The sequence below is a fragment of the Gopherus evgoodei genome, chromosome 3, assembly GCF_007399415.2.
Source record: "Gopherus evgoodei ecotype Sinaloan lineage chromosome 3, rGopEvg1_v1.p, whole genome shotgun sequence".
NCBI lineage: Eukaryota > Metazoa > Chordata > Testudines > Testudinidae > Gopherus > Gopherus evgoodei.
The window spans coordinates 218,167,279-218,190,365 of record NC_044324.1 but is presented as its reverse complement, the minus strand read 5'-3'; the positions used below and the strand labels follow the sequence as shown (position 1 = coordinate 218,190,365).

The window sequence follows — 23,087 nt, the reverse complement described above, 5'->3', positions numbered from 1 at the left end:
CTGGGCATGTCCAAGAGAAGGTCTTTAATTTCACTTAAGGACAGATCTTTCCAGAAACAGCTAACTCTTAACATCAGTAACATCAAGGATTTTCACACACAGTCATAAAATATTTGGAAATGTGCACAGATGGCAGGGCAGATAGTTCTCAAATGGTTTCAAAACGAGTTTTTTCTAGTACCAATTACATATGTTTCAGGGAGGGCTTACCTTGGCTGTACAGAAACAGATACGGTGTCTGTCTCTCTGCTCCTATTAGAATGCAGACTCCATTAAGGCAACAACTACCATACTTAGGCACCTGAAATGTATACAAGGTGGATTTAAAAAAACACATCTGTTCTCTGTAGCTTTGTGGCCTTGACATTAAAACTACACAGAAAGCGTGGTTCATGTTCCAGATGCACAGTCTGCCATGTTTACAACCTGCTAAATGGTAAAACAATCTGTCAAGCTACCGTTCACCTGCAGTAAACGGGGAGTAGGAGTTGCTAAACTATGTAGGAAAAGGACTGGTCCTCAGTGTGAGGCAAGCCCTGTGTTTGCTTCTTTTGTTGCCTTAACATTTTTCTTGGCATACCCGGTAACATTTAGAGCCTTGCAATCACAGACTGGGTTTTTCTGAGAAAAGTTACTGCCTCATCTTTGCCCCCTGTTCCCGCTAGGTTACAATAGGTTAATGGCATAAAGCAAGGATCAGATTTCAAATCTCAGCTGCCTCTCCTCTTCTGCTAAGATTCCTCAAGCAGAGTGCCTATGGCATAAGGGGGTGGGGTGTCGGAGCCAGCAAGGCTGGGCCCATGGTTGGAGGGTTCTCTATAGCTTCAACAACTGATGGATGGATTTAAAGATTTCAAAGAGCTGACTTAGCAGCTCTTGTATCTAACCTCACCTAGCGATGAACACACCTGACATCCTGTTCCTGCTACTGCACAGCACAAACTTCCTACTGAATACACAACCACTGCAACACATGTAGGTTTGAGAAATTTAATGTCCTCGCGCCCATTTGAAGTCTCAAATTGTTTGTCAAAGGGCTCTCCAAAAAGAGGGCAGGAAATTCCCCTTCCATTGTATCCCAGTTCATACTCAGGTCTGTTGCTCGACACCCCCATGGAGGCCATAAATCAATCTCAGATTGCACATTAAGCATACAGTATATCACTGCTGATGTTAGTGATAAAGGCATGATTGCACTCTAACAGCCAACCTCCTGAGCTGAAATCCATGGCAACTCTTAATTCAGCCTATCAAGTTTTCCACAGAGCTCTGTGTATCCGTGGTATATTATCGTCGCAATCTCAGGAAGAATGCATGCTTGCACTCCTTGCTATCTAAGGGGTAATATTTGTCGTAAAAATCCAAAATGTATTCTTCAGTCTTAAATCCAAATTTTTGGTACAGCAGCATAGCGGAGTTGCTTGCAGAGACGTGAAGAGTAACATCTTTGCCCATGCAGGTCTGCCAAAGGAAAAAAACAGCCAGAAAATGAGAGCGCCTCCAGGGAAAAGGAGGAGGTGAAGAAACTCTTATATTCTGGAATTTAACTAGTTAGGGAAACGTGAGAAAAGCAGAGGCCTTTGAAACAGAGAAATTACAACACATAGCAACAGCTGAAATCAGAGGGTAACTACTGTTTATCAAAAACCGTTGTGATCGAGTAATCAGCAGGAACAGAAACTAGATTGTAATTTGTCAATTTTCCTATCTCCTCAGTGTAATTGTTAATTGAAAATAATCTCAAACCCTTAATAACAAGGACCTAAAGAAAAAAAACAGCAAAGGAGCAAGCATTCTGCTTCTGGGACTGGACACATCTTTGTCATCAAATAAACCTAGACTTGCTAGAATCACACCGGCACTACTAGGTTACCTACGGGTGTGTCACACTGGAATTCCAGTAGATCCCAGCCTGATCCACTCCCACCCTTCAGCCCACGGGGCTCACTGCCTGAAAAGCCTAGCTAAATATCTATGTTCAGATAGTAAGTGGCAATTTTGACATTAACTTGGAGATTCCTTGTTATTTAGCAACCAGATTATTCATAAAACCTCTCCAATAATGTTTAATATAATAATTCTTCTGACTTTTAGAACTCCTTTCATGCCATGCTCTGAAAGCATTTTTCATCCATTGCATCCAAACTGTAAGTACAAGGAAGGAGTAGGATACAGCCATTAAAAAATTTTAATGACAGGGCATTTGATCGTGGCTTGCAAGAAAACGTAATTCTTGTTTTCAGAGGCTACTAATAAGACTCTCACCTGAATAAGGCCAGAATAAAGCAATCAAAATTAGGGACATTTTTGGAAAAGAAATGTTAGAACTAGAACATTAGAAATATGCAGCCTTGCCCCCAATGAAATGTGTAACTTTTGGAAATACATTCACACAATTCACAGCACCCTGCTTGCATCACAGGATGGAATGTAGTCTATTGTAGATTATATTATTGCCAACAGTTCATCTTAATATAACCTGCCTCCCACCACAGACGCGAATACAGAGCAGATCAATGGTAGTCAAACAGAAGCCTAATGGGAAGTGGCAATCTCTCGTTATCACTGGAGTCAGTTTGTGGGACACCAATGAAAATCCTGGTTAGCTCTCTTGAACTGGATGGCATTACTTCGGTTTTATCGCAGTGCAACTGGGAACAGAATTTGGTCAATCGTTTATTACAGATCCTGCAAACAGTAGTGGTAATTTTCCACAATGGCCCATCAATGGGCCTAAACTCTGCCATAGAGAAGACCTAATTCAATTTTCATGCCCATCTGAATTTTGGCCTCTCTTCTAAGCATATGTCCTCACTAGACTTTCGTACTTTGAGTTCACTGATGCCAGTGAACTCGAGGCAGTTAACATGTTTGTAAAAGCTAATGTGGACATTCCTCACGTTTGAGTCAGGCAACAGACATTCGTTCTTTACCTAAACTGAGATACATTTGAACAAGCACCCTAAACGTGAGTCTATGGCATTAACTCCGCTTGTGATCAAGTCATCAGTGGCCAGTGACTGGTGTAGCTGAATTATAGGTAAGGAAAGCTATAACTGGTACTGATTGAGCCTTTCCCTGCTTGAAACTGGGATTAGCTCATCCAGTGCAGATCGCAACTTTTCTTCTCTACACTTGCGGTTTGCAATGTTGCTGCTGCACAGTTACTGGCTGCTATGGATGAATCAGAGCCAAACCCAAATACAGACAAGGCCTATATCACTCGGCTAATCTCCTCGGCCATCCAATCCCCCATAGCCTATTCTATTTGAAAATGTCCTTCTGAATCCATTAAAAACTTCTGTTTGAGTGTAATGATTTTCACAATAAAAATTCACACATGGTAGCATGTCACCCAAGTAAATACACAAACAAGAGAACAAAGGATAGGAAGTGGGGAGAGAGAGGATAAAAACAAGCGCTATTGACCCAGCACTGTTTACATTCAGACATAAAAACAGGGACAATGCTGGACTCTTTATCGAGGAGAAGGATCTTCCAGCTACCTGAATAAGATGGTAGATCATAAAGGTTGCAATCCCCGCTCTTCTCCACTCAGGGTGAACAAACAGAAAAGAGATGTAAGCTTCATTGTATTTCACGTCTGGCACCATGAAGCCAAAGGCAATGATGACTTTTTTGTAAAGGACAACAACGCTGAAGTCTGGATACTGCAGGCATTCTGACAAATCAATTCCTACAGCGTGTGAGAAGAGCACAGCTATAAAGCACTGCAAACCAATGGGAAATGTTAATGCAATACAGTACAGTTCATACACTATCATACAGTCAGGGCATGATGAAATTTAAGGGAAATTAACAGCTGAAAGACTGTTTCAAAGCATGTTTTTCAGGAGAACCTGCTCAACTTTCTGTTGTCATTTTCAAACTCCTATGCATAGAAAGATTCTATCAGTCAATAGGGCCAAAATAGAAGTCTCACCGTTGAAGCCAATGGGAGCAGCATTTAGCCCATGTACAGAAGAAAAAAAATCCTTAAAAACGGACTCAACAGCAGCCAGTGCTAAGAAATTAACACTGATTCACACCCAAATGGTATGAAAATAAAGACAAAAAACTAACTTAGAATGTGGTTCTGCTCTAAAAAGTGATGGCAAAAATGGCATCTTGTTACCCCACTGATCTTCTTCCTGTGTGTACTCAGAGCCACATCTACTGAATTTATAAAGGGCCCAGTTCCAAGCACAAACAGGAATAAAGTTACATGTGTAAATGAGAGCTGGACTGGGCCCTAAATGTGTTTGTATTGCTCTTTACTTCTTCCCTGCACAGCCAACAAAGCTATGGGACAGTCTAATGGATTCTATTACGGCTTGTTCATCAACAGGATTGTATTGCTGGCAATGTGTGACTCCCATAGAATTTCAGGTTGAGATTGCAGGGCTGCAGACTGCAAAACTATTTTTACTTGTACATTGGTCAGATCTGGTCTAGAGCCAGGGAGGTACGATCAACGTGGAACCCCAAGAAGCCGTGTGTAAGGAAGCCACCTCCTCTCTTCTGCAGCTGGTACCTCTTTTCATGAAGAAGGAAGATAGAGTAACACTGGACTTTCTGCAGATGCAATAGAGGGTTCATAGATTTTGAAATGAAGCACAGAAATTAAAATGATCCTGCCCAGATTTAAATCTGACCTATTGAGCTTAGATTCACTAGAGATTTTTTGCATCAGTTAAATTGAGGAAGTAAGTATCGTTGGTTATGTCATCACTGCCAAAAAAAAAAAGTTGTGGTTTTATGGCAAGATAACTAAAGTTAGTTTTCTTGATGCACAATCTTAGTGGAGACAAGACATTGTAGTTTTTATCTTAGCATAGCCAGTTAATCAGCCTTACAACCCCAACCTGGGTTTACTTCAACTAGCTACCTCAAGAGGAAAACTATATTGCCTTATCTCCAGTAAGATTTTATTATCTGTATGTGAAAAACCCAAACTTTTTTTTTTTGCAGCGAAGATGTAGTCTTTGTAAAAGCTAGTATGGACACTCCTCACATGTGTGATTTACCCTCTGCTGATCCCTCCTAGCCTGTAACAAAATATTTTAATTATCTGAGCCTTTACAAAGCTCCTAACTTTAATTAAGTGGCAATAGACTTATCCTTGAAGTCACTTTTCAGAGTAGAATAGTGCACTTGATCGGTGTCTGTACAGTCTTCAGCGCAATGGGGTTCTGGTCTATGCCTGGGGTTCCTAAGCACTATGGTAACAGAAATCATTAATAATAAATATAGGTCCAGATTCTCCATTACACCTGTGCAACGGCAACACCCAGTACATGTAAGCCATTACCGTTCTAATTTGGTAGTATTTTACACCCATTTTCCACAGATGGAAATGCCTAAGCAAGATGCAAGGCAGGGAAGAATCAGACCCTTCATGTTTCCTCAAATGCTCATTAAAACCATCACAAAAATGCCAACCGATGTATTTGCAAAGGTGGAATAACAGAATAACGGCATGTGGTTTTTCTGTAACGTGTATTATTCCTGAGATTTAAAACTTCATGGAACACTGGAAGCAAACAGTGGAATTAACCAATCTCTTGCTTGAGAAAGAGCTGGGTGGAGAGGAATCAACTAGCGATAAGGAGAAATGTTAATTATCTCAGGGCTGCAGTCTACTGTGAAATGACTCAGAGCTTGTCTGTACTTAAAGTTGTATGACTTTGACTATATTGGTTATAAAACAGTACAACCCCAACATGGCTCGTGTACTGGCTTTACGTAAGTACAGTTTATGGCTCATGTACATGGGAGGTGTTTCCATTATACTAGTATAATTATACCGGTATGGTTAAAGCACTGTCCATTATATTGGTATAATATTGGTATAACTCCCATGTTTAGACACACTTATTCCAGAATGAGCAGCTTTCTTAGGCTGTTTAAACTGTTTCCAAAGCAACATAAGCTAAACCAGAAAAAAGCCACACTCATGCCATAACTACAGCTCTGTAGTCACTCTGGTATAATTAGAGCACTTTAAATTCACACCCTTCCTCAGATCGGTATAATTTCTCCATGTAGACAAGCCTTATTCGTGGAGGTTCCTGCATCAGTATCAGGCACCTTTATACCAATATAATTGTATCCACACTAGGGGTTGTACTGGTATAACTATTTCCGTAGAAAAATCACTCCTTTAACTGACACCCGGTGTGATTGTAGTTTGGGTACACATACCCAAGCTATCTTTAGCCTCATTAGCTCAGGTGCCACAGCAGCTGATGAAAACCCTGGGTAATTACTCACAGAGCTAGCCCACTCCGTCGCCGCTTCAGTGCTCTGGTACATGAGCTAGCTAGATTAAAACTAGATAGATGGATTTCCATTAGGAGCCTAAATAATTTTGTGTATTTGGGCCTTGGTGCTTATCACAAATTCCTGTCTATGCCATAAGGATAATCACTGAGTGGATGGGGGATTGAGGGATTTGGAGGGGCATGGGGGAGATCTGTGATAAAGATGATCGGTTTCTGTTAGAACAAGAGGGTGTCTCATGTTTCCAAAGTGACATGTGTAAAGAAAGACGTGCCATCTTATCTACTCCTGATTTGGGGCTTAATGGTGCTACTGCAATACAAATCATATCTAATAATAATAATCTGCCAAAGTGTAGTGCAAATATTGATTTTAAAATACAGGTGTGGACCGCTTGTGTGTTATGAAAAACTTAGTTTCCAGTGTTAGAAATGCTGAACCACATAGCAAATCATCATTACTAAGTCTCTACTGCCTAGGAACCACACCCAAAATCAGGGCTGCACGGTGACATGCACATAGTAAGAGACAGTCCCTGCCCGAAGGAGCTTACAATAATTAAAAAAAAAAGCAACACAGACAAATAAATATTATAATACTTATTTTACCAAAGGGGAACTGAGACCCAGAGAGGTTAAGGACCTTGCCCATGGTCACATAGGGAGCATGTGGCAGAGCCAGGAATCCTACCCAGATCTCCTGAGTTCCAGTCCAGTGCATTGAGGCCTTGTGTTTACTGGGAAGAAACTTTCTTTTCACACCAGTTAGAAGCAGGTGTCTGATAAAACCTCTGTTTACTATGATAAGGCCCTGATTCAGCAAAACACTTAAGCAGGTGCTTCACTTTAGGCATGCAAGTGGTCCCAGCTCATGCTCAAAGCACAGTACATGTTTAAGTGCTTTGCTGACTCAAGGCCCAGTTGCCCAGTACTGTTTGATCTCAGAAATGCAGAGGCTGACATGTCTTTCCAGCACAGACCATCTGACAAAATTCCTCTTAAATAAATATTTATAGAATAACTGAGCCAAATACCCACTGAGAAAACAGACCTGCTCCAAAAATAATTTTTGAAACCAAACCTTTTCTTTCCTAGAAAACCAAGTACTGAGGGAATCCTACCAGGCCAGAAGAATTCATGGCACATGGAGTTGATAGTGGGGATGTGGTTCGGGCGAACATAGCAGTAATCAATGGGTGCTTCAGGCTGAGCCTTCCAGTCAGGATCATTCTTGTGTGGATGGGCACAGATTTCTGCCAGCAGCTGGAGTTTAGGAGGCTTGGTCTCATGGTCACGCCTGCACGTATCACAAAAACAATCAACAATATGAAAGACAAGTTGGTAACATTTAGCAGCAGTTATTGTTTGCTGCACAGGAAATATTCCTCTGATAGACTACAAGGGCTACAAGAGGATATTGTGTTCCATTCGTTCATGTGGAAACTTGCGCCCAAGCAGGCAATAATACAAGCTATTTACCAGAAGCCAGGATGCTTTTGCAATCCCAAGCACCCTGCGCCAGCCTGCCCCTAAGGATGGGAGCAGAGAATGACAGAAGTGAGATTCAGACTCTAGGGGTCCGTACCTGATGTAAGGTTTCAGGACGCGAGACGTGTAGGGACTGACGATGCTGTGGTCTGTCAACAAGTCTTCTGAGCCTACCAGTCGGTACAGAAATTTTGTTGTCTGGTGCCTATATCCCTTCATAGCAGGCAGTGAAGTCTACATGGCAAGACAAAAATAAACTGTCATGTCAAGGGAGTTGCCCAACAGCCTGATGTTTGGAACCCAAAGCTCCAGAAGGGAAAAAGACTTCTCACAGTCAGGGTTTCCACCTGTCCAACCAGGGAGTCTGGTACCTACAGTCCAAGCACTTCCAAGACAGACAGCACTTCTGTCTATAGTGACTCCAAAGCTCCCCCCAATTTCAGAGCCTGATCCTGCAAAGTTCTGACTGCACCCATCACCCACTGTCATGTTGGGAGTGCTCAAGTTCCTGGATGGCAAGAAAGTAATGCACTTTGTCAAGGTACTTACACAGGCTCCATCACGCTAGTGTTTGAGTGTAGAATGAGCATGAGCAACTGGAACTTAGCAATGGTAGCATCTACACATGTTTATATTTTACAGCGTATTACCCAACTTAGAATGGAGCTGGGAAGTGTGTTGGTGTGGATACAAGTCCTTTAAAAAATGAAGTTCATTCTTGTAATCCTTTTCACTTTGGCAGTCAGACGTCTTCAGTTTGAAGTCTACTGACCACAACAGAAACCCTCATACAGCTGGCCCCACGAACTAACTTGGAATTGAAAGCACTCACCTGGTACCTGTCCAGAATCCTGAAGTCCTGGCTAGTCGTTCTGTACGTTGCATGCCCTGCTGGCAGCCTAGAAATACCTCTTTCTTTGGCTCCATAGATCCCATCAACCAAGAGCAGAGCAGCATTCACAACCTGGTCCAAGTCAAAGAGTGGCAGTCCCCTTTCCCTCTTGGCTTGCCGGACTATCAGCTTGCGCCTCAACCTCCGGGCCTCTGGGGTCATGCTCACGGCACTGGGACAGGCCTCCAGCCTCTTCAGAAGCAGCTTTTCCTCATAGATGCTAACAGATGTGTACTTGGGAGCTTTGGGCTTATTGTCCTTCTCCACCTGCGGCTTCCTCTTGTCTCGCCCTCTGGCCTGTAGGGATGAATTTGAATCTTCAGGGTCTTCGCTATCACCTTCCATCCTCTCTGCCTTCTCTTCTTCACTCTCCACCTCTTGTTTGATCTGCTCAGGCGTTTTCACTTTCTTTCTGCTCACTATCATAGGCCCAGCACCCATTGGCCCACTAGGAGGAGGAATGTACTCTATTCCTGGATCTATGACTCCATCTCCTTCCATCTCTTCATCGTCTGTACAGAAGACCAAAATAACGCAGTAGACACACACAAATGCAAGGCCAGCATAGAAAGAACATCAGCCTAGGGGGCTTGTGGCTTAAGTGTGAAGGAAATATAATGTGGCATTTACTTGTCATATCCCTCCAGTCATACACTCCTGGGCCTACATTTTCAAAAGTGACTAGTGATTTTGGATGCCCAACTTGAGAACTCTTAAAGGAGCCTGATTTCAGGAAATGCTGAGCACCTGCCATTTAAGGTCCCTTTAAAGTGTCTCATAGTTTGGCCCCTTAAAATTGGGGCGACCAAAATCAATAGTCCCTTCAAAATTTAGACTCTTTTTTTTTTCCTATTTTAAAAGAACGCTTTTTAAAATGGTTCTTTAGTTAATGGCTTCCTTAAAAATTCCTGAAGGGCATGAAAACTGATGCAATAAAACGGCAGAGTGGAGCTGAAGCCTTACAGATTACAGGCCAGATGTTCAGCTGGTGTAAATTGGACAAGTTCCACTTAAGCGGATGTGATGTCCTTACTTACAGCGAGTAGTGCTTATTCCATGTGTTCCCTCTATTCATTTCAATGGGCTACTCATGGCGTAAAGTACTATTCAGCTTCAGTAAGCATCTCACAACCTGACCCAGAATTCATCTCTTTGATTTGGGAATGTTACATGTCTGTACTCAGACAAATGAAAGCTCTAGGAAACAAAAACAAAAACCTCAATACTTTACTGATGTGAAAGACTCCTTTTAAGAGAGCTCTCTGATTTTGGCTTGACCTGACACTGCAACACTATTACCTGTCATACTGTTTTATGCAGGAATTACTGGGTGAAATTGTCTGCCCTGTGTTATAAAAGATGTCACACTAAATGACCAAGTGGTCCCTTCCTGCCTTAGAATCTATGACTACATCTATCTGTGAAAATCTAATTTCGATTGTCATGTAATTAGGAAGAAAACTGCACTTTGCCAGTCATTTTCCATCATGCCTTGAAGTAAAGCAAACAGGTTATTCTTTTGTCAAGGTAACTATGTCAACCCTATTGTTTGAAACTGCTTGTCACTTCCTATTAAACAAAACACATGGCATCTCTTACCATGAAACAAGGCCTGTGGCGGCATTACATCTGGGATGAGATCTGCTTCTGAGAGCAGGCTGGGAGTAGCTGAATGGGAAGCTGGTGTCCCAGGAGCAGAGAAGTCCAGAGATGGGGAAGGAGACGGGCTTGTTAGAGGAGTTCGATCCGAGGAGCTCAAAGATGAGAAGTCAATCACCTCTCCCTTCTCAAGGACCATGTCAGGGCGACGGCCTCGGCTGGTGAATTTGACAGGAGTGGAGGAGGTGCTTCGGTCCAGGAAGCCAGCTGCCTCCTTCTGGGCTCTCCTAATGTCCTTGGCTTCTTGAGTGCGAGACCTCTTCTCCTTCAGCTCCATTGCTGACTCTACAGGATTGCGGCTCACCCGCTTCCTCAGCCCCTCCACTGTAATGATGGGATCCAGAGGTGGTTTTGAAGCTGCTAAAGAATAAATAGCTTGTTTATTCTAAAAGGCACTGAGTTTTTGATGCCTCTTTACTCATCATTTGTATCCACAAGAGAAAGTTTTGATGGTAGTCTTTCAAACCATGGCTGAAATTCTCCCCTGTGCAGAGCATCGAGCATAAAAGTGAGGCACCACTGAAGTCCGATACTGGCCCTTTGCACAGGAGTGAATTTCACTCCATGTGACTGAACCAACAAAAGATGCTTTAAAAAGAGACGAACATCAAGGTAACAGGCAGTAGAGAAACTGTGGTAATTACAGAGACAGGAAAGCAATACAAAATACAAAAGCACTGGGATCATTTAAATGACAATACGTGTATGTGCACTACAAAGAGGGTGTAAAGTACTATGAGCCTCTTCTCACACAGGTATAAATCTGGAGAAACTCCTCTGAAGTCACTGGATTTACACCAGTGTAAAACTAGTGCAACTGAGAGCAGAATCAGGCCCTGTAACCCCACCCACGCCATCCACAGCTGTGCCATTTAAAATAAGCGTTATCTCATACCTTTAAACACTGTCAATTCGGACCTGACTAGCACTCCATGTGTTGTCATCAGAAGAGTTACCTTTTGCTTTCAGTGCAGATGCAGAGAGCTTCTCTGCTTCAGGTTTCATCGTAGGAGGCTTATTGTGAACCAGTTTCCACCATCCTGGTTCTCCAAATTCCTGTGCCCCTGAGCGGAAAAACAAGGGGCTTCCTACAGAAAGACAGCCAGCAACAGTGCTCCACCAAGTTGAAGTCTTCTTCCTAAATCAAGAGAGGGAAAAATGAGAGACACCAAGAACATTTTAGTTGGACTTTAGTCTCCTTCGCCAAAAAGACTAGGGGGATGCTTGTGCCATTTACTCTATTGTAATAGTTCACTTGGCCTCCAAGCTTGAAGCATTTCAGCAATACTACTATGATTTCCACTGGGTGATTTCCAGCTGGAATCTGGGGCACCAAGTTCCAAGACCCAGATAGATTCTGCTCTGAAAAGTGATTCCATTTTGATTCTCTCTCAGGGACTCACAATATCAAATATGCTGAGTTTACAAGTAAAGCGATGGTTTTCCTAATTGCTGGTGCTTTGTTTATTCAGGCTTTCACATCACCAACCATAAAGATTCTGCAGTTGGGTCTCATTCAACAGTTCTACTGATGATACAAGAGCCAGAACTGAATCCAGCTCACTCTCCAGTAGCTGTGTTAACTTAACAGGCTAAGAAGAGTAAAAACTTACTCTGTTGTTAAAGTCAGTAGACAGAACTCAGGATACATGGGGGAGGGGAATTGGAAGGGGGAGAGGGAGAGAAGGGAGAGCTCTCCTGAGTAAGAAGGTGTCATTTGACATCTTCCCCCTTGTGACGTTGCACTCTATATGATTTTATAAATATATGCTAATGAGTGAATGTAATATAACTGGAATATGCTTCATGCAAAAGGTCTCTTGTAAGGTATCATTACAAAGCTTCATTGTCTACTGAGTGTGGTCATCCTATTTGTATAAATGTATCACACTTGTATCTGAAACTGGAAATATGAAGTATAACTCTGAGGGCCTATTGTAATTATGCAAAGTGTGGGCCATTAATGGTGATTTGGAATTTTGATGGCTCCCATCAACCAGGACAATTGACTGTAAATGGCTCTGTTTGCAGGCAGGCCTTCCTGTGAGTCAGGCTGGGAGGAATGAAGGCTTGAAGTCTTACAGTGACATGTGATCATGTCACCTGAACTGGAATCCATCTTTAACCTGGTGTCTTTCCATTGAGAAGGAGCGGGTGGGAACCCACAGAGGGACAAAGGATTCCCGCCTTATACAAAAGATATATAAATGGGTGGAACAACAAGGGGGAGAGCCATCATGAGGAATTCCCTAGCTACCACCTGAGCTGGAACAAGAGCTGTACCAGAGGAAAGAATTGTGCCAGGCCTAGAAGGTGTCTAGTCTGAGGAAAAAAACTTACTGAAGCACCTCTAAGGGTGACATCTGTATTCAGTTTGATTAGACATAGATTTGCATGTTTTATTTTATTTTGCTTGGTGACTTACTTTGTTCTGTCTGTTACTACTTGGAACCACTTAAATCCTACTTTCTGTATTTAATAAAATCACTTTTTACTTATTAATTAACTCAGAATATATATTAATACTTGGGGAGGCAAACAGCTGTGCATCTTTCTCTATCAGTGTTATAGAGGGTGAACAATTTATGAGTTTACCCTGTATAAGCTTTATGCTGGGTAAAACGGATTTATTTGGGTTTTAGATCCCATTGGCAGTTGGGCATTTGGGTGTTAAAGACAGGAACACTTCTGTAAGTTGCTTTCAGTTAAGCCTGCAGCTGTTAGGGCATGTGGTTCAGACCTGGGTCTGGGTTTGCAGCAGGCTAGCGAGTCTGGCTCAAACCAGGCAAGTCACTGAAGTCCTAAGCTGACAGGGCAGGAAAGCAGGGGCAGAAGTAGTCTTGTCACATAAGGTGGCAACTCCCAAGGGGGGGTTCTGTGATCAAACTCGTCACACCCCTAATTTAAACTCCTGACAAAACTGCTCTGAGAACCTGGATTTCAGTGTATTTGGCAAAAGTTTTCTATGGTATAGCACAGGCCCTCTCATCTGTTTATGCTCTGTGGGCACTTGAAAAAAGCAGCCAGGAGTGTGGGCTTGAGAACCCCTAGCTGGTTCTGGGTGGAGGAGGCAGGTGCTGGTTGAGGGGTGGCTGTACAGTGATGCTTTTTGAAAAAAGGTAGGGGGATGCTTTCTCCCGACCCTGCCCTCGCCCCCCTCTGCTCCTGGGGAATGTGCCACTTCAAGAGGAAATGGCAGCCACCTCTGTAGTATTTTGAAGTGGCGCTCCCCTGGGAGTCAGGCAAGGGGGAAGCAGGGAGACATGGTGGGGACAAAGAACGAGGAGGAAAGGAGCAGAACTTCTCCTTCCTTTTCTTCCACTGAGTATTAGCACTAGTGGGATTTTTTTTAACTGCCTTTTCGCTTTTGTTTCGGCATTCGTGAAGAGTATGCGCTCTTTGCCTTTACCTACTCAGGCTTCCGGCACTGTCACTTCCTCGGGTTCCCCTTCTTCCTCAGTTAATCCAACTTCAGCCTGTGGGCCTTTTCTCACTAACTGCCCTTTTTCCATCCAGCCTTCCCAAATAGCTCTCACCTTTCATACAAGGTACGCAGTTCTGTGCATGCTACAGCTCTTCTCCTCAGGCTCACAGTCCTTTGCAGCCCTCCAAGCTGTGGCTTCTCCCCCAGCAGCAGCCCACTCCTGCAGGTCCCTCAGCTAAGACTTGTTCCTCAATAGGCTCTTGCTCCCTGCAGTTCTGTGTCTCAGGCCTTCTGCCTGGGAGCAGTGGAGAGTTGTTACCAACCTGCTCTCTTCCACAGACTCCCTGAACTCTCTCTGAGTGCTCTCTCAGGCCATGTCTACATCTACAATTTTGCAGCGCTGGTTGTTACAGCTGTATTAGTACAGCTGTATAGGGCCAGCGCTGCAGAGTGGCCACACTTACAGCAACCAGCGCAGCAAGTGGTGTTAGATGTGGCCACACTGCAGCGCTGTTGGGCGGCTTCAAGGGGGGTTCCGGGAACGCGAGAGCAAACCGGGAAAGGAGACCAGCTTCGCCGCGGTTTGCTCTCGCGTTCCCGGAGCCACCCAGCAAACCGCAGGGAAGGAGACCTGCTTGCTCGGGGTTCCGGGAACGCGAGAGCAAACCGGGAAAGGAGACCAGCTTCGCCGCGGTTTGCTCTCGCGTTCCCGGAGCCACCCAGCAAACCGCAGGGAAGGAGACCTGCTTGCTCGGGGTTCCGGGAACGAGAGAGCAAACCGGGAAAGGAGACCAGCTTCGCCGCGGTTTGCTCTCGCGTTCCCGGAGCCACCCAGCAAACCGCAGGGAAGGAGACCTGCTTGCTCGGGGTTCCGGGAACGAGAGAGCAAACCGGGAAAGGAGACCAGCTTCGCCGCGGTTTGCTCTCGCGTTCCCGGAGCCACCCAGCAAACCGCAGGGAAGGAGACCTGCTTGCTCGGGGTTCCGGGAACGAGAGAGCAAACCAGGAAAGGAGACCAGCTTCGCCGCGGTTTGCTCTCGCGTTCCCCGAACCACCCTGCAAACCGCAGGGAAGGAGACCTGCTTGCTCGGGGTTCCGGGAACGAGAGAGCAAACCGGGAAAGGAGACCAGCTTGATTACCAGAGGCTTCCTCCTTCCACGGAGGTCAAGAAAAGCGCTGGTAAGTGTCTACATTGGATTACCAGCGCTGGATCACCAGCGCTGGATCCTCTACACCCGAGACAAAACGGGAGTACGGCCAGCGCTGCAAACAGGGAGTTGCAGCGCTGGTGGTGCCCTGCAGATGTGTACACCTTCAAAGTTGCAGCGCTGTAACTCCCTCACCAGCGCTGCAACTTTCTGATGTAGACAAGCCCTCAGGCTGCCTTTGCATTTCCCAGCAGGCCTGGTTTTGAATCACATGATCTAGTGGACTGAGACATAACCTAGTCACATGCGAGACTGAATCCAGACTCCCTTTAAATGGCCCCTCACCCTGTGACAGCAGGTCAGACAGTGCTGGGTTTTTTGTAGGCTGCCACAGGGCAAGCCAGACATTTAAGATTGTCCTGGGTTCAGCCTCACGCTGCCGGCCCGGGGTCCCGGCTGCTGGCCCCTTACCAGCTGGGGCCCTGCAGGCCCCGCTCAGCCCCCTGCCGAACTAGGTGAACGGAACTCCAGGCCTGCAGCGGGCTGAGTGGGCCGGTGGCATAAGATCAGCATTTTAATTTCATTTTAAATTAATCTTCTTAAACATTTTGAAAACCCACTTTCTTCCTTCTTGTCTGCCCTGAATTGAAGAGAGAGAGAAATCTCTGAATAATCTGGGATTCCTGTTTCCAAACTGAGCAACACAATTTTTTCCCTCCCTGATCTCCATTCTGAGTTTCAGGGAAATATTAGCCTTACCTGTTCCCTAGTAGGAAAGTCCAGTGTTTCTCAATAAAAGCACAAATATCTTCTTTCCATCTGAAGTATCCTTGACGGCCAGTTCCTTCCAGAGACAGGTTGTACATCGCCAGCATAACAACCTGGAACATAAAAGGGAATGGATTCAACTGGTCCATTACCATTTTGTCTGGTGGGGAAACACCCACTCCACTCTTTTCTCATTTTACCTATTTATGCAAAGCTTCCAGTTCATTCACAACCATACAGCCAATCTATGTAACCCATGATCTTGTTACCTGCACTCATCCTTTCTTCCGTCCTTCCTAATGTTTGTCACGCTCACCTGCTTTACTCACCCAGGGACTCTCTCATGCCAGGGGAATCCTCAGCTATCTGGTGATGCTACTTTACAGCCCCTCTGCACAGCTTGAATGGCATAAAGGAACTATATCAGGGTTGAGGATCCAGACTGGGGACACAATATCTTTTCTCTCCAGAAAAGATGGGTAGGAAATGCTCCAGTTTACTAATCTTGCAGAAATGTGTGCATAAGAAGAGACTCTTTGGGTGGTTTTATTTGCTTAACGTCTTCTTTCCACTCAGAATCCAGTAAAAGCAGAGCAATCCATAAAATACATTGTATCCCGTGGATCACTCTGCTTTTGCTTTGTCTTTATTGAACACAGTCCTTTTACAGCACATTTACATACATCACAAACAAACTCAATTGACTCACTAAGAGCCTAAATTAAAGCACAGTTTTGGAAATCAGTCTTATTTGTGAATAAATCTAAGAGGACAAACTGTCAATTACACTGAACCATTTCAGCCTGGAATACAAGTATTCATGGTGCAGATGGGTTTGGAGCTCCTGCTGTCAATCACTCAACTACCTTGGAGGCTGTCTCTCTTCTTCCTTAGGGCTCTGGAACCTACTTTGGCAGGAGATGGTCTCCTAACCAAGTACTGTGGGTTTCTAGGCTTCGCTCCCACTAATGCTAATGGGAGAACACAGATACTCTCTAGTTTTTTTCCAAAAAATCCTTTCCATGTTTGATAACTGCTGCTCTAGAAGTTAACACACTGAACCCAGCGTCATTGCAGGAACAGCTAGGTGGGACAGTGTTCCACCAATGACAAAGCACAAGTCAGAATTTTAAAAACACTGCTCCTTCAATAGGTAAAATTAGATGGTCATGGTAGTCCCTTCTCACCTTAAGATCAAGGAATCTGGGTTTCTTCATATGCCAGCTAAGGTGATTCTGCCACTTCCCAACACCAGACTTGGCTATCCTGGAGACACTGCTTCTTGTCTAAACTGCCTCTGAGAAGGCGCATTTTCTTTGTCTTCTCTTGTCTTTCTTCCTTGTTACCTCTGACTCTCTCCCCTTTGTCACTCTTCTTCCTCTATTCTAGAAAGCGATGTAGGCTAATGCTAGTAGCGTTTATTGAACCAGAATCTCTGGACTGGCCAAGCTAAGCTCACTGCAGGTTTGGAGTAGGAGAGGTGAGGGGGGGCACGTATGCATCCCCAAGATCCTATGATTTCCCGGCACAGCCCAATCCCCGACAAATTCGGCTGTCAAGCTAGTCTATCCTGCACCTGCAGCCAATGATCCCTAAAAGCTTTTCTGGATCCAGGGATTGCTGAGGATCACGGGGGTGTCAAGATGCCCTGACTACAGCCGCTTTCACCAGGCCATACACCCATGCTGGCTGCTAGAAGAGGGTGACATAGGAGTTACTACAGAAGCTCTAAGCCACCCGAAGGAGGCCAAATCCTCAAGTGGCTGGATCTGCCAGCTGAGAGTCTGCTTAGTGCCAGCTGGAGTAGCACAAAGCAGCTCTAGTGCTCTGGGGCATCGAGTATTATTACTAACTTCAGTTAGAAAATGTGCGCACACAAAATGTTGGGCCCATGAGCAGCAGCAATGGCCAGTGGACATTTCTAGTGATTCATCTGTGACAGAGCATCACTACTGCCCAGAGGGCACGGACACAGGCCTCAGCACCATGACACTGTACATATTGGCTGGGATCCTGTATCTGAAATAAAGAATGCTGAACGGCAAGAGCTGCCACTGCTGGATCAGATTCACCATTCTGCGATGCATATACGGATTTGTGACAACATGTCTAAGTTGGCTAAATTCTTCTCTTCCATTTCCGTAACTGAACAGTAAGAAACATTCCAGCTGTTATACTCAGATGATGTACCCCAGTCAGATTCAGTCCTATTCCAGCTGAGTGAATATCCCAGCCTTGCCTAAACAAGGAAGTGAACTGGGGAAATACCTTAACGTCTGTCAGATTTACTTAGCTCTTGAAGTCCTGCAGTGAGGACAACTGGGACTCTTGATTGCAACTGTAAACAAAACTAAGCTGCATATCCAGTAAGAAATCCTTCAGAGATGTCACTGTAGGGCCAAAGTTACTGCTACATAAATCAGAGATTATTTGGGGTTGCGGCTTCATGACTAGCTAAAATAATAAATCCCAGCAAAGACTATTACTAATATGCATGCAGCCAATCTGGAGCTTTTCTGAGCTGTGTGGAGCAGAGATTTGTTTGTTTTCTGGGACCCAGCAGCCAATTGGCTTGTACACAGACATCCCACTGGCTTTAAATCATAGCCAAATCAAAGAATCATAGGTCTGGAAGGGACCTTGAGAAGTCATCTAGTCCATTCCCAAAGGCAGGCCCAAGTATAGCTAGACCATCTTGGACAGGTGTTTGTCTAACCCGATCTTTAAAACTTCAATGATAGGGATTCCACAACCTCTTTAAGTAATCTACCCAGTACTTAACTATCCTTACACTTAGAAAGTTTCTCCTAATATCTAACCTAAATCTTCCTGGCTGCAGATTAAGCCTATTACTTCTTGTCTGTCCTTCAGTGAACATGGAGGAAAATTGATCACCCTCCTCTTTATAATAGCCCTTAATGTATTTGAGGACTGTTGTCCATCTGCCCTGTCTTCTTTTCTTAAGACTAAATATGCCTAATTTTGTAATCTTTCTGCATAGGTCAGGGCTTCTAATATATTTTATCATTTGTGTTGCTCTCCTCTGGACCCTCTCTAGTTTGTCCATATCTTTTTTTTTAAAGCATAGCACCCAGAACTAGACAATACTCCAGCTGTGGCCTCACCAGTGCTGAGCTGAGCAGGATAATTGCCTTTTATGTCTTACATACCACATTCCTGTGAATACGCCACAGAATTATATTTGCCGCCTTCCCCCGAGCCTTTTTTTTTTTAAAACACAAACGCATCACACTGTTGGTTTGTGATCCACTATAATCCTCAGATTCTTTTCAACAGTACTATCATCTAGCCAGTTATTCCCCATTCTGTAATTGTGCCTTTGATTTTTTTTCCCCTAATTGTAACACTTTGCACTTCTCTTTACTGAATTTTTTATCTTGTTGATCTCAGACCAATTCTCCAATTTATCAAGGTCATTTTGAATTCTAATCCTGTCTTCCAAAGTGCTAGCAACCTCTCCCAGTTTGGTGACACCTGCCTATTTTATAAGCACATTCTCCACTCCATTATTCCAGTCTTCATTGTAAATACTGCACTGTATGAGACCCTAGACAGACCCCTTTGGGACCTCATAGATACGTCTTCCCAGTTTGACAGCGAACCACAGATAACTACTCTTTCAGTATGGTTTTTCAACAAGTGCACCTACCGTATAGTAATCTCATCTAGCCCACATTTCCCTAGTTTGCTAATGAAAATGTCTTGCAAGACTGTCAAAAGTCTTACTAAAATAAACATATATCACGTCTGCTGTTTCCCCCGTCCACTAGACCGGTAACCCTGTCAAAGAAGGAAATTTGGTTAGTTTGGCATGATTTGTTCCTGTCAAACCCATGCTGGCTTTTATTTATTACCCTATTATCCTCTAGGTGCTTACAGACTGATTGTTTAATAATTTGTTCCGATATCTTTCCAGATATCAAAGTTAGGCTGACTGGTCCCCAATTCCCAGGATCCTCTTTGTTCTCCTTTTTAAAAACAGGTTTTATATTTGCCTTTTTCCAGTCCTCTAGGACCTCACTCGTCCTTCATGAGTTCTCCACGGTAATTGCTAGTAATTCCAAAATTGCTTCAGCTAGTTCCTTAAGTACCCTAGTATCCCACTGATTTGAATACATCTAATTTATCTAAATATTCTTTAACCTGCACTTTCTCTTTTCTGCCTTGTGTTACTTCCTCTTGTTAAACAGTGTTACGCATCTAGTCACAATTAATCTTTTTAGTGAAGACTGAAGCAAAACAGGCATTAAACACCTCAGCCTGCTTGGCTGTCATCCTTTATTAACTATCCTTCCCTGCCAAGTAGTGAACCTACACTTTCCTTCATCCTTCTCTTATTCCTAATATATTTATAGAACCTCTCCTTATTGCCTTTTACGTCCCTTGCTAGACGTACCTCAGTTTGTGTTCCTCAGTCTTTCTGATTTTGTCCCTACCTGCTTATGCTATTCTTTTGTACTCATCCTTAACTATTTGTCCATGTTTCAACTTTTTGAATGATTCCTTTTTGATTTTCAGGTCATCAAAGACCTCCTCAGGTAGCCACATTGGCCTATTACTATTCTTCCTCTCCTTCGCAGCAAGATAGTTTGCTGTTGTCATGTTAATACTGTCTCTCTGAGAAACTACTAGCTCTCTGAATTCTTTTCCTTTAGAATGTTTTTCTTGTGAGACTTACCTACCAGTTCTGAGTTTGTTAAAGTCTGTTTTTTTTTAAATCCATTGTTCTTACTCTGTGGCTCTCACTTCTTCCTTTCCTTAGAATCATAAATACTATCATTTCATGACCCCTTTCACCCAAACTGCCTTTCACCAGCAGATTAGCAACAAATTCCTCCCTATTAGAATCAAATTTTAAATGGCTGCCCCCTGGTTACTCCCTCTATTTTCTGAAACAAAAAGTTGTGATCAAAACATTCCAAGAATTTACTGGACATTTTGTGTTTTGCTTATTACTTTTCGAGCAATGTCCATATGCCAAAAAATTGTTAAATGCACAGCAGCTAAATCACATTCTCTTTACTTTTCTAAAATTGTGTTCAGTTGTATTGAACAACGCAGAGTATTGATGAAAAATGGGGAATTTGGCTTTTTTACAACAAGTTAAGATGATCTTTTCAATTTGCTCACAGAAGTCCCACTTCCCGATAAGCAGGTACATAGCAATCCACAAAAAACTCATAGGCAAATTTTTTTACCACCTGTGACTGACTCCAAATTTCTAGGTGTTATGTATATTGTACACATAGCAACTTTTGAAGGTCTTGTTGGTTTTATGCCCGAGTGAATGCTTTTACTTACTTGCTGCCAGGTTAGCCTCAGCCGTTCAAACTGCTCCTTCCCATCTTCTGAGCAATCAGAGCAAGTAAACCTGAAAAAGTTATCTCCCTTGAGGTAGCTGAGTTGTTCTCTCAGCTGGCCTAAAACAAACAAGCAAAAAGGATATGCCTCAGTCCTTTTATAGGAAAAATGGAGCAAAGTAAACTCAAATTCAGAACAGTGTTTATCTGCTGAGCAAGAGATCAGCAATCCTGATGATTCCATAACAGAAGTATAGAAACTTGGTGTGATGCTTAATTTACAGTTACAGAAGTCAACAAAGGATCAATTAAAAACACACACATTAAAGATGGGCTTTCCTATCTAATACTTGAATACATGTAAAAAGGCAAAGATTTTAATACATGCAGTGTTATTGGAGCTGAGTCAGTCCCAGGATATTGGAGAGAGAAAGTGTGTGAAATATTATCTTTTATTGGACCAACTTATGTTGATGAGAAAGACAAGCTTTCAAGCTACACAAAGAGGTACGGATACTGACACACTCAGTACCTTTCTCAGACTGTAACTGAAACACTAACTGAAAGTGATTAAAAAAAATATTTCCATTTTTTTCAGCTTGTTTACATTGTGCATTTGACAGCACTTTGTGTCTAGTCACTTTCACTGATCATTCTGGTGATCGATTTCCCTTGTATGGGTCTGTCAAACAGAAAAAAAGATAGAAAAAAATGAAACATAAAAACTGATTGTAAACACTGGCAAAAGGACACAGGATCAGATGTTGTACCTAAATAGACTAGGTTTCAAATTGACTGTGTTCCTTTAACTTCTTCCTACGCAACACCAAATGTGAAATCCTGGGTCTAGTAAACTCAATGGCAAAACTCTCAATAACTTCACTGGAGAAAGGATTTCACACTACAGCTTTTGGCAAACTAGGCAGTTGAACTAGCTGACAGGTATGGAGCAAGCCAGAAGAATTCAGTATTTCCTGCCACAAAATGAACAGTCTTCAGGTAGATCTTGATTTTGGAAAGGAAAAACTGCTGTACTAGAATACAAAGAAAGCTAAAAGAGTTTATGTAATGTTAAATAGAGATATTGGAAAGATCATTTTAGCTATTTAGCACAAAATACCTTTTCCCAGGGCTGCTGCTACTGGTTTTATATTGTTCAGTGAATGCTAATCTAAGTTCAGGATACCACAGAACCATTCCTATGTACAGAAAACTGAAATTTATTCATACATCCCACTGAAATGACAGACCAATCAGGAAAATAATAATAGTTAGCTCTTATGTAGCACTTTTCATTGGCAGACCTTTACAAAGGAATTGTCATTGTTCCTATTTTACAGATGGGGAAACTGAGGCACAGAGCGGGGCACTGACTTGCCCAAGTCACACAGCAGGCCAGTGACAAAGCTGGGAATATAACCCAGATCTCCTGAGTACCAGACCAGTGCTCTATCCATTATACATTCAGGAAAAAAACATGCATTATTTTCTGAGAGGAAAAGAACAAGTAAACCCAGAAAAGGAAAGTGACAAAGATAACAGAGGAAAATCTTGACTCTTACTTGCTGGTATCCACTTTTGACACTTCTCACAGTAATAGGACATCTCCTCCATCCAGGATGCATCCCCCTCATCACTGTTCAAGGAGTCCCCACTCTGATCGTGGGATAAATCCACTGAAGCCTGATCCTCAGATTCAACAATCAGGAGAGTCTCCCCTTCCACTTCACCCTCCTCCAGCCCTTCTGAAGTTGATGTCCTCGTAGCTTCGTCATCATGACGACTCATCAGCCCACTCATGTGAACGTTATTATCCATCCTTTCTTGGCAAGTAGAGGAAGATTTTTTTTTACATTACATGGGGCTCTCCCTCCCAGCATTTAACATACTATCCATATAAGGTGAGCCAGCCAAGTATGAAGCCTTCTGCACACATGAAAATACAGAAGCTAGATAAAAAACTTTGTATTTGCACTTCTTAATGTCTATAATTTCCTGGACTTGATTAAAATGTATCTAACAGAGATGGACTTTCAGAAACGACTTCTGTTTACTCAAACACCTAAGAATAATCAAATACAAATCCTTGCTGTGTTCCTCAGTCC

At 43.2% G+C, this 23,087-nt stretch overlaps 1 protein-coding gene across 3 annotated transcripts; it reads right to left on the bottom strand.

The window, feature by feature from the left end:
• Window positions 1-4: 4 nt before the first annotated feature.
• KAT14 (lysine acetyltransferase 14) lies at window positions 5-23,086 on the bottom strand. 3 transcript variants are annotated; one of them, XM_030558096.1, is made up of 10 exons: window positions 22,545-23,086; window positions 20,984-21,102; window positions 15,653-15,774; window positions 11,277-11,458; window positions 10,261-10,677; window positions 8,602-9,173; window positions 7,867-8,003; window positions 7,403-7,578; window positions 3,507-3,697; window positions 5-1,461 (listed from the first exon to the last, which is right to left on the bottom strand). In XM_030558096.1, the coding sequence occupies exons 1-10, from the start codon at window positions 22,798-22,800 to the stop codon at window positions 1,288-1,290; spliced, it is 2,346 nt and encodes a 781-aa protein (XP_030413956.1). In that variant the 5' UTR covers window positions 22,801-23,086; the 3' UTR covers window positions 5-1,287. The 3 variants fall into 3 exon arrangements, with proteins under 3 accessions (XP_030413956.1, XP_030413955.1, XP_030413957.1); XM_030558095.1 differs by having other exon boundaries at window positions 10,261-10,680; window positions 22,545-23,085; XM_030558097.1 differs by lacking the exons at window positions 20,984-21,102; window positions 22,545-23,086 and adding an exon at window positions 16,849-18,078 and having other exon boundaries at window positions 10,261-10,680.
• Between the last annotated feature and the right edge of the window lies 1 nt (window position 23,087).